General features: G+C 41.0%; 1 protein-coding gene across 5 annotated transcripts in view; it reads left to right on the plus strand.

Annotated features, from left to right (window-relative positions):
* gabbr1a (gamma-aminobutyric acid (GABA) B receptor, 1a) overlaps positions 1-12405 on the plus strand; it is a 238125-nt gene that overhangs the window by 133494 nt on the left and 92226 nt on the right. For all 5 annotated transcript variants that reach the window (XM_062062735.1, XM_062062732.1, XM_062062736.1 and 2 more), the window contains 4 exons: positions 1254-1424; positions 5942-6043; positions 6285-6350; positions 6461-6652. In XM_062062735.1, the coding sequence (XP_061918719.1) occupies positions 1254-1424; positions 5942-6043; positions 6285-6350; positions 6461-6652 (531 nt within the window). The remainder of the gene's footprint in view (positions 1-1253; positions 1425-5941; positions 6044-6284; positions 6351-6460; positions 6653-12405) is intronic.

Below are 12405 nucleotides of genomic sequence, written 5' to 3' on the forward strand. Positions count from 1 at the left end.
GTGAGGAGACGTGCGTGTGGAAGGAACGAGATATGTTGGGCTGTGTTAGTATAGCTTGCTCAATAAAAGTTTAAAAAGAGCGTCAGACTTGGTGTGCACTTCTTCTGGACGCTACAATTGGTGTCAGAAGTAAAACTTTGCGCATACTGCACTGTTTGTGTGCTACGTCATCGGGAGGTACGTGCCACGTGAGGAGCTCGCCGCAAAGAGAGAGAGAGAGACAGAGAGAGAGAGACAGCGTTTACAGGTGCAGCCACACTGCTTGCCACGGGGGGAATTCCGCCCTCAATGAAGACTCCCAGGTTTGATGGCAAGGCGAACTGGGAGGAATTTCATCCCACTTCTGACATCAATTGTAGCGTCAAGAAGAAGTGCACACCAAGTCTGATGCTCTTTTTAAACTTTTATTGAGCATGCTATACTAACACAGCTCAACTTATCTCGTTCTTTCCAAAAGGAAAACCAATCCTCACTCCTCATTTCCGCAACAGCAACGCTTCCTCCTTCTTCGCCAATCACCTTACAGGTGTGCTACGTTCACAACAAAGAGGATGCAGGATAAAGTGACAGAAATTGAAATTTTTGTATTGTAATATACATCAGGAAGTGTTGTGTAAGAAAGTGTTAAAAATAAAACCATCAAAAGCTATCTGCTTTTGTATAAAGATAAGTTAGGTTAAATGAAAATATTATTATTATTATTATTATTATTATCTATCTTACGGTATATCAAAAATAATTTGAGCAAAATTTAATTGAAATATTGTCGGTGTGGCCCTCCAGCAGTGCTCGGGTTGCTCATGCGGCCCCCGGTAAAAAATAATTGCCCACCCCTGGGTTGGGGCGAAACAGCAACAAACTCGATCTGATTGTGGACAGGAATATTTTGGTTAAGCATTGGGTAAGGCAATTAACACAACATCAATTATTAAAAAAAAATCCATTTGGAAAGTCACCTTCGACCAAAAGACAAATACAATAGAAATTAATGATCTTCGAACATCACAGCACTCTTTGTCTCATACTTGGAGAAGGTGGGGGTTAGGGTGTAAAAACAACCGAGTAGAGCTGTTTCCACTGAGCCCCAGGAATGCGTAAGGGCCATAAAAGTGTCTTATCTTTAACAAAACCCAGGCAAATGCAGGGAAGACGAAGCAGCACACGCAAACACATACACTGAAATTGTGGTTTTAGACAAGAGATTGCTAATTTTGCCATAACAAAGTCTGTTTACTCATACCTGTTCTCCCCAGCTCTCGTATGGCTCCAGCTCACCGGCTTTGTCCAACCGCCAGCGCTTCCCCACCTTCTTCCGCACTCACCCGTCAGCCACGCTGCACAACCCCACCAGGGTGCAGCTATTCCAGAAGTGGAAGTGGACTCGCATCGCCACCATCCAGCAGACCACCGAAGTCTTCACCTCGGTCAGTCCCCATTGAAACATATGACACAAATTTAGCATTTCAGCAAACATGGGGAAGTGTGAAGAGAGAGTGTTTTGTATATTACCCATCATGCTTTGTAGTAGCATTTTAAATTGGGTATGGTCCTTGGATTTTTTTGTAATAACCACATAGTTCAGTGGGCAGTTGACATTGTGTGGCACTTGTGCATTAACTTGATGTGTGTGTTTTCAATTATTTGTACCATGTGTGGGAAAGTCTGTCAAGATTGTTACGTATAAGTGGATGCTATACTCTCAGACCTGTAATATAATACACTTTACTAAAGGTTTGCAAGTACTAAACTGTAGTTCACCCAAAGCTGATTTACTGCAAAGGGAATTGCGTCTGTTAAGTGAGCAGAATAAGGACTGTAATCCATTTTGTGTCTCTGTCTTCATTAATATGCAAAATATATGCTGATAGTCAAAACACACACAACACTGGGAGGAGAAGATGCAAATATGATGATTGGCGAAGTTGGTAGAGTGTCCGTGCCAGCAATCGGAGGGTTGCTGGTTACTGGGGTTCAATCCCCACCTTCTACCATCCTAGTCACGTCCGTTGTGTCCTTGGGCAAGACACTTCACCCTTGCTCCTGATGGCTGCTGGTTAGCGCCTTGCATGGCAGCTCCCGCCATCAGTGTGTGAATGTGTGTGTGAATGGGTGAATGTGGAAATACTGTCAAAGCGCTTTGAGTACCTTGAAGGTAGAAAAGTGCTATACAAGTATAACCCATTTATCATTATTTATCATTTATTTAGGACACGCAATGTGAATTATTAACACTCCTCAACGTTTTGCAAGCACTTTTTGACTTTTTATTTAGCACGTGTCAGAAGGACGTGCAAACTGACAGTTCCACACATGGCTGGAGGATCAGTGCTTGCGCTGCAAAGACAGACGAGAGTCCTCTGTCCTACGTGTCTGTGAACATTCTATTCAGCAACATAATTTTATAATTTTATAGCCGCTAGAGGATTTTAACTGATTGAAACAAATTAAATTGATGCGTTTTGGTGTCATTTATTTAGAATTTATTATTATTAAAATATTTCTTATATGAAAAAATCTTTTGAATTATGCATTTTTTTGCGTCTTCAAAGGAATAAGTACAGCCTCTCTCCAATGAGCGTGACCTTCGGCAGTAAAAAAAAAAAAAGTGGTGTCAAAGTAAATGCTTTACAGGACTGCTTCTAAAATGCCCATAAAAAGTGGTAGATGTCTCCTGCATGTTTGAAAACAGCAAAACGCCACAGGTGGGGGCATGATAACATGAATGTGCAGTAAATCCGTGTCTCCGTGGTGATACCCCGTATAGTACACGCAAATTCCTCATTTAAAAAAGGTGATCTGCACCACTTTATAATTGCACATGCAATCTTAGTAGATCTCACGCAACACGCCCACTAATTTTACGTGCTATTTTGTTGTGTGCTCACACGGTTTAGTGCGAGATATTTGGATTTTAGTAAATCAGGCCCTTGGTTATTGACAAGCAACTGTCACGATTGGCTTAGCCAGAGAAGAACCTCGACATAGAGAAGCAATAATAAGAATAATAACAGAAAACACTCAAAAAGGAGTGAGGGAAAATAACTAAAGATGCACACAAAATGTGTGGAGAAGTAACAGTTCAGGGCTGAACCAGGGAAAACGAGAAGCGTGAGTGGAAACAAAGCAGAGGGGATGAACATGACTGGGAGGGTGAACCATCAGGAATCTACTGGCGCCGAGTGAGGGGACTGGAAAGCTCAAGTAGGCAAGAGGAAATGAGTATCAGGTGGCTTTGCCCCGTGACCCAGAAACAGTGCACTGTAACAAAAAGAACAACAGAGCTGCCAGATCATGGCTGCAACACTCACAATGGCCCATGGGTGGCAATATGTGTGCTGCGTATAGAGAGTATGGACAACTCTGTTTCAAAGTTGGTCCCAAACATGGCGCTCTGTAGTCACGTGAGGGGCTTTTCACCAACCATTGAAGAGATTGTCTGGCCATACTCTTTCTGATTGGTCAATAGCCCCTCACGTGACTACAGGGCGCCATGTTTGGGACCAACTCTAAAACCAAGTTGTCCATACTCTCTCTATACACATTTCTGCTGTTGACAAACTTGTTAAAGAAAAATTTGAGACGCCCTGCGTAGAGCTAGGCCACTGAAACAATGTCAATATATATTTTGATACGGATGTTAGTGCATGTGCCTCACAATACAAAGGTGCTGAGTAGTCCTGAGTTCAATCCCGGGCTCGGGATCTTTCTGTGTGGAGTTTGCATGTTCTCCCCTTGACTGCGTGGGTTCCCTGCGGGTACTCCGGCTTCCTCCCATCTCCAAAGACATGCACCTGGGGATAGGTTGATTGTAGGGCTGCAACTAACAACTAATTTGATAATCGATTAATCTGCCGATTATTGCTTCGATTAATCGATTAAAATCGGATAAAAGAGACAAACTACATTTCTATCCTTTCCAGTATTTTATTGAAAAAAAACAGCATATTGGCACCATACTGGCACCATACTTATTTTGATTATTGTTTCTCAGCTGTTTGTAAATGTTGCAGTTTATAAATAAATAAAGGTTTGTATTATAAAAAGTAAAAAAAATACAATAAAAAAGTAGCCTCTGAGCATGTGCATAGCATAGATCCAACGAATCGATGACTAAATTAATCGCCAACTATTTTTATAATTGATTTTAATCGATTTAATCGATTAGTTGTTGCAGCCCTAGTTGATTGGCAACACTAAATTGGCCCTAGTGTGTGAATGTGAGTGTGAATGTTGTCTGTCTATCAATCAATCAATCAATCAATCAATTGATTGATTGATTGATTGATTGAATGTTGTCTGTCTATTTGTGTTGGCCCTGCGATGAGGTGGCGACTTTTTCAGGGTGTACCTCGCCTTCCGCGCGAATGCAGCTGAGATGGGCTCCAGCACCCCCCGCGACCCCAAAAAGGGACAAGCGGTAGGAAATGGATGGATAGATCGATGTAATCCTATCAATATAAAATGTGTTCATTAAAACGTTCGATTAATACATATTTTTTTGGTCTGAAAAAACGTAAAGAATAAAGTTTGGTTTGTTGCAAAAACAAAGGCACTAGCGGTCTGGTAAGCTAACCAAACAGGAATTTGTCGTGAAATGGGAGGGACTCGCTAAACAGCCAATCGTGTAACAGTATCAACCATTACTTTTGGTTGTCGATTTTCTGTGCAGAGCGAAATAAATGAAAATGAGTGGTGCAAAGGGTGAAGAAATAGTGGATAAAAAAGGAGAAGTCACTTCCACAGTATGGCAGTTTTTTCTTATCAACATTGATGGAGAAGTTTATTGACAAACGTTCGTTCCCTATTCAGATGTACGGAAACAGGTAGGAACTAAAGTGTAGGACTGTATAACTAAAACCAATAGCTAAATATAAAAACTGTTCCACTTTAAAATAATAATTTGGTCCAATAATATTTGAATTATAATTACTGCATTATAGTACTTTGTGGCACTAAACCTGCAAAGACTTGTTCTTCTCAGGTTTCTCTAAGTTTACATTTTCACACATTGCACTATTTTGTTACACTTTATTAGGCATTTCTTACATATTCCTTATTTTATAATTTTTTTACCTTAAAGATTGTTAAGTGTTCAATGTAATTTTCTAATTTTGTTTACATTGATTGTTTTCCATGCTTGTATTGATATTTAATTTACTTTCTGCCTTGATAGCTGAGGGGATTATAATCAGAAGAAGGTTACATTTGAAGTAAAAATATCAACATTTATTATATTTTTCTCCTGGTCCATATTTTCATGGGCCACAAAAATATCAATAATTATCAATATCGACCAATATAAAAAACATATATCATGATTCAGTTTTCAGCCATATCGCCCAACCCTAGTCCCGCATGCTAGATTGAGGTCGTAGTTTGTACAGCCCTGTACTTATGTATTGTACCTTGACAAAGATACTGTTTTACTCATTGCTGTGTTTAAAAGGACATTCAAGACCTTGAATGAAGAAAATACTCACATATTCCCAGTCTGTCGCTTATTTTTTAATCACTTCCTCCATGTCCTCACATTGATGTGTTTTGGTTAAGGGAGGATTGTTTTAATTAGCTGCCGTCCTCATCTTGGTGTTTGTTTCCACGTTGCTCTTTCAAGCAATCGCTCCTGGTGATTATCGGATGTCTTTTCAACATATTCGGTGCAATATTGGTCGTGAAGCACATCGACCGCGCAATGCGTCTCTCCTCGACTAGACAATCGATATGGAGCCACTTAATGTCGGCTCCCCTAATGGAGGTTAATGATCCAGCTCTTTGCAGCCGTGTTCCTTGTGTAAAGATCCCTGCCTGTGTTGTGTACGTACGTCCTCACGCTGCCTTTGTGTGTCTCCTACACACTTCAGCCTCTCCTGCTTCCAGTAGGATTGTGTTTTTCCCCTCAGACGTGCCAATCTAAGGCCAGCTCTCCTCTTCCTCCCCTCAGACTCTGGACGACTTGGAGCAGAGAGTCAAGGAGGCTGGCATCGAAATCAGCGTCCGCCAAAGCTTCCTCACTGACCCGGCTGTGGCTGTCAAAAACCTCAAGGTGCTTTGATTAAAAATTCACCTCAGCTGTCAGCAACTCCCCCCCTTCACAGCTGCACATATCATTAGCAGGCAGCTCGTTTGGCAGAAATTAATGCAAAGGATTAATTAGCTACTCCTGAGCGTCTGTAAGTTTCAGATTTTAACCGGCGCATCAACATGAGCTACCTCTGCATTTTCTTTGCCTGTTTCCGATGATCTAAACAAGCTGTATATTCATGTCGTCGTCCCGTGTGATGCAGCGACAGGATGCGAGGATCATCGTGGGGCTGTTCTACGAGACAGAAGCCAGGAAGGTGTTTTGCGAGGTTAGTGCCATTTCTTCTGCTCAATTCATCCCAATAGACCCAACCTGACCGGCTATTAGCGCGAATCGGGTATTGTAATAACCTGCGACTCATGCCTATTGACGCCGCAGGTGTTCAAAGAGAAGCTCTACGGGAAGAAGTACGTGTGGTTCCTCATCGGCTGGTACGCGGACAACTGGTTCAAGATCAAGGACCCGGCCATCAACTGCACAGTGGAGAACATGACGGAGGCCGTGGAGGGTCATGTGACCACGGAGATTGTCATGCTCAACCCCGAGACCGTCAGAGGTGTCTCCAACATGGTGGGTAATGACTCAACGCTACTTTTTTGGTGATTTGTCAACGTGTTCCTGCGATTGGACGGCGGACAGTCCAGGGTGTGCCTTGCATCTCCATGAAGTCAGCTGGGAGAGACTGCAGCTCACACATGACCTTAAGGTGCGTTCCATTTGTACTGGGAAGTTGGAATTTGAAATGGAACACCCCCCGAAGTCGGATTTCCGACTCGGAAAGTCGGAGCATGCTGACCACCCCTGAGTTTGTTTCAAAGATGGCGGCTCTGGATGTGAACAATGATATCCGCTTCTATAATATCTGTTATTAGCACTTCTGATTAGTTTTTGTCGCAGTAAATCAATGTATTGTCTATCCATCCATCCATTTTCAACCGCTTGTCCCCTGTGGGGTCGCGGGGCTAGAGCCTATCCGAGCTGCACACGGGCGGAAGGCGAGGTACACCCTGGACACGTCGCCACCTCATCGCAGGGCCAACACAGATAGACAGACAACATTCACACACTAGGGCCAATCTAGTGTTGCCAATCAACCTATCCCCAGGTGCATATCTTTGGAGGTGGGAGGAAGCCGGAGTACCCTGAGGGAACCCACGCAGTCCTGGGGAGAACATGCAAACCCCACATAGAAAGATCCCGAACCCAGGATCGAATGCCCTCAATGTATTGTTTTGCGTTTGTATATAGTAACGTCACATATACGTTCTATATCGCTAGCAATAGCATCTGTTTTTTTTCTCTTCATTCTGCGTGTTTCAAGGTGGCAGAAAGCGTGCATATTTTCCCATAAGTTGTTTATATTCAGACAAGGAAAACGCAAAAATACCTTCCGTGAATGTGGCCATCTTGATTTCAGACTTCTTAACTGGAACGCTCTCAACTCGGTGGTGACGTCATTCCCAGCTACGACTTCCCACTTCCCATGTAAATGGAACGCAGCATTAGTAAGGACAAGCAGTATAAAAAACCCATGTTTGGTCACCTCGTCTTTCATAATATGTACAGTACACATGCTGCTCTCACACTTACAAAAAACTGATTCAAGAGAATTTGTATTATTCAATAAAATCTAAAGTAATTTATCAAAAATTTAAAAATAATTTCTTAGATTTCTTATCAGTTAGTAAATTTTTCACCTGCAATCTGACATTGTTGTACGTACAAAACCTATTTTATGTATTTAGTGGATGCACCTTTTATTTATTTGAGAGATTTTTATTTATTTAATCACCAATATACAGTATTTATTGCATGGGCTTTTTATAAACAGTATTTCATGGCTTTTTTTTTTAATTTCACGACCAGTTTACAACTGTGTTCCAAATGATTATGCAAATTGGTTTTAAGACTCAAAAACATTTATTTTTTTGTTTTTCCATTAAACTCATGGATGGTATTGTGTCTCAAGGCTCTGTAGATCATTGACATCAATTCCAGACACTTGTGATAAATAGTCTCCCAGGTCATCCCAATCAAAGGAAAACTGCTTAAAAGTGATGTTCCACATTATTAAGAAGGCCACAGGTTTCAAGCGATATGGGGAAGAAAAGCGATCTCTCTGCTGTTGAAAAGCGTAAGATAGTACACTACCTGCTCAGGGTATGAAAACATTGGCTATTTCCAAAAAACTTATGTGTGATCATCGAACTGTAAAAAAATATGTTGCTAATTCAGAGCACAGACGGCGTGGCGAAGTTGGTAGAGTGGCTGTGCCAGCAATCGGAGTGTTGCTGGTTACTGGGGTTCAATTCCCACCTTCTACCTTCCTAGTCACGTCCGTTGTGTCCTTGGGCAAGACACTTCACCCTTTGCCTCTGATGGCTGCTGGTAGCGCCTTGCATGGCAGCTCCCGCCATCAGTGTGTGAATGTGTGTGTGAATGGGTAAATGTGGAAATACTGTCAAAGCGCTTTGAGTACCTTGAAGGTAGAAAAGCGCTATACAAGTACAACCCATTTATCATTTATTTATCACAGGCAAGTTCGTGCAGATAAAGGCAAAAGAAAAAGACAACTTCATCGGATTAAGAGAGAAGCTGCTAAAAGGCCATTGCAAAGCAGCAAAGAGATACTGTATTTGGTGCCTCTGGAGTTCCACGAACCTCATGATGTAGGATCCTCAAGAAGTTTGCAAGTGTGCTTAAAGCTAATATTCGGCCACCTCTAAACAATGCTCACAAGCAGAAACGGTTGCAGTGGGCTCAGGAATACATGAAGACTAATTTTCAAACAGTTTTGTTTACCGATGAGTGCCGTGCAACCCTAGATGGCCCGGTGACTGGGGCAGCGGATGGTTGGTGAATGGCCACAATGTCCCAACAAAGCTGAGACGGCAGCAAGGTGGTGGGGGTGTCATGTTTTGGGCTGGAATCATGGGGAGAGAGCTGGTAGGTCCCTTTAGGGTCCCTGAGGGTGTGAAAATGACCTCAGCAAAGTATGTGTAGTTTGTGACTGACCACTTTCTTCCATGGTACAAAAAGAGGAACCGTACCTTCCGACAACAAATCATCTTCATGCATGACAATGCCCCATCTCATGCTGCAAAGAACACCACTGAGTCACCGGCTGCTATGGGCATAAGAGGAGAGAAACTGATGGTGTGGCCACCATCTTCTCCTGACCTCAACCCTATTGAGAACCTCTGGAGCATCATCAAGCAAAAGATCTATGAGGGTGGGAGACATTTAATATCCAAGCAGCAGCTCTGGGACGCTATTCTAACATCCTGCTAAGAAATTAAAGCTGAAACTGTCCAAGAACTCACAAGTTCAATGGATGCAAGGCTTATGAAAGTGATATCAAGCAATATATTATATTAACATGTAACTCAGCCTGTTTAATCAAGTTATTTCAATCATAATATTTTAATTTATATGGTCTTATATCGCTACAAATCCAACATGTGACCATTTTGAGTTCTTTATAGCCTATAAAATGTCTTGAAACGCTGTTGTGCTTATTAATTTGGAACAGTGGACTCTTGAGTTATTTATTGTAATAATTTATTGTAAAAAAAATACTGTTATCATTTTGAGATTTGTTCAATGAAATTAATTTGAATTAAACTCTAATGGCTGATGACTTGAAAATTATACTGACTGACATTTGCATCAATTATTTATGAAAATTTGAGTAAAATGTACTTTGCATAATAATTTGGAACATAGTTTATTTACCTTTTTATTTACTCAATCAATCAACTTTTATTTATTTAGCCCTTAATCACAACTGTCTCAAAGGGATTTACTGAATGTCTTTTCATTTATCTAATGACAAATATATTCAATGGACAACTTCATAAAGTTGTATTTATTTTAAAGCATTTTATTTATTTGATAATTAATGCATTTATTAATAATTTTTTGTATTCCATGACTTGTTTTATTTCATCCATCCATCCATCCATCTTCAACCGCTTATCCGGAATCGGGTCGCGGGGACAACAGCTCCAGCAAAGACCCCCAGACTTCCCTCTCCAGAGCAACATTAGCGACTTCCTCCTGGGGAATTCCGAAGCGTTCCCAGGCCAGAGAGGAGATGTAATCCCCCCATCTGGTCCTTGGCCTGCCGCGGGGCCTCCTCCCAGTGGGACGTGCAACGAGGACCTCCCTAGGGAGACGCTCGTGAGGCATCCGCACGAGATGCCCGAACCACCTAAGCTGGCTCCTTTCCAAGCGAAGGAGCAGTGGCTCTACTCCGAGTCTCTCTCGGGTGACTGAACTTCTCACCCTATCTCTAAGGGAGATGCCAGCCACCCTTCTGAGGAAACTCATTTCGGCCGCTTGTATCCGCGATCTTATTCTTTCGGTCATGATTTTTATTTCATGATCAATTTAATCACTTCATTACCGTTTTATTTATTTAGTAACCTTTTATTTATTAGATTTTTTTTCTTTCTTATATGATTAAGTCATGTATTCCATTACTAATTTATTGATTTAATTACCTTTATTTAATTCGATTGCCTTTTTTAAAATTTTACCACAACTGTATTTATTTAATGACCTTTTTACATACAGTATTCAATGGACTATTTACTTATTTGTTAGCTTTTTATAACATGGTGTCTGTAAGAGACATCATGGAAACTACATGTGGCTTTTACATTGCAGTTCAACCAATCAGGTTTCTGATCCTGCACACCAAGTGATTGTTTCATGTTACATTTCATTGTGCTTTTCAATGCAATGCAGTGTCATGAAATATATTAAAGGTGTCGTAAATTATTTGGATAAATAGGTCGTGAAATTAATCAATTGGACATTTGTTAGGATTCCGAACTGTGAACGTAAAGGTCTGCAGCACCTTCAAGATATCAGTATTTTAAAGTAATGTCATGGGAAATACTAAAATCATGCAGACAGGCTGGTTATATGTTTTTTTTTATTATGCTGAAGTTGAACACCTGAGCATGGCCCAAAGACGGGCCGTGCTGTTATTAGCGTTGTCACCAGGCCATCCCCAAGCTACTGCAGCGTCCACAGAGTAGTATCTCAGATTTAATTGGATGGTTTCTTGTAAAATTAATCACGGGTAGGAATTTTCATGACCTCCGGCATCGGTTTTAATGACTTGTCAGGAGGTCGTGACGTTTATGAGAGTCATCACGCTCCGTGAGCACAGATGACATCGTCCCCTATTAGGTCCGCCGAGTCGATAAATAATCAAATCAGGTGTTAAGCACACTCTGCAGAAAGGAGTTGTCTTTTCACCGCAGCACTTTCATCTTAAAATAGCACATTAATAATAACACAAAAGAAGTAACAGGTCTACATTAATGTGGATAAATGTTTGTTTAGAAAATCGGACATAATGTAAGACTATAAATGCTGGTTGAAAATTAATGATATTGCATCGTGATGAATCAAAATGAACCCACAGCAACACTGTGATTATTCAGATTAAAACACCACTTTCAACACAACGGGCATATAAGGCTTTCCAGTATGCCCTTTCAATTTTCCGGACTATAAAGCGCACCCACTAAATTTTCAAAGAAAAAAGTATTTTCCAGATATTAGCCCCACCGTACTGTACTACAGTATAAGTCGCAGATATATACGTTGTGAAATTCTATTTACACAGAAATATTTTGTAAATGTTTATTTACTTACAGTACCTTCATTGTTTCCAAACGGTGCCTGTAAAACGGCAGTAAAAGGGTTGATCAGACAAAACAGAAGTTTTCGCCATGGACCCAGTAGATGCGGAAGCTCGCTCACCAATCAGCTAAACAGACTCAATAACTCCACGGTGACGTTTTGGTGAGTTTACTGAGTAATTTGTTAAACAAACAATACAAAATGAACGCCATTGTATGTTAATAATACTAACAGACACTCGTAGATGTGTTAGCATATTAGCTAATGCTAACGATGCTAGCTTCAATGCATTGCGATAGCATGTACAAATATGCATGAAAACACTCCTACAGACATCCAACAGTAAGTTAGTAAGTAAGAATTGTTTTAGTCAAATTGTGAAACTTACAAACGTTGTTTGGAGTGATGAATGGAGAATCCTTTCGAGCAGAAATGCTATTAACGGTTTTACTTTCGGTTTGAGGCAAAACAGAAAGTATATTTTCAATTCGCAGCACCTGCAGTGAACGAACTCGCCCAAAAGATGGCGCCATAGCACAAACAATAAAGCGCCATTTCAGTCCTGTGCTTGGGTTTAATGAAAATTATTGAACACCAAACATTATGGCAATTAGCGGAATTTTTTTAAATAAGTTAGCCGCATCGTATGATGAGCCGTGTAG

Source organism: Entelurus aequoreus, linkage group LG11, assembly GCF_033978785.1.
Source record: "Entelurus aequoreus isolate RoL-2023_Sb linkage group LG11, RoL_Eaeq_v1.1, whole genome shotgun sequence".
In the NCBI taxonomy this organism is placed as follows: Eukaryota; Metazoa; Chordata; class Actinopteri; order Syngnathiformes; family Syngnathidae; genus Entelurus; species Entelurus aequoreus.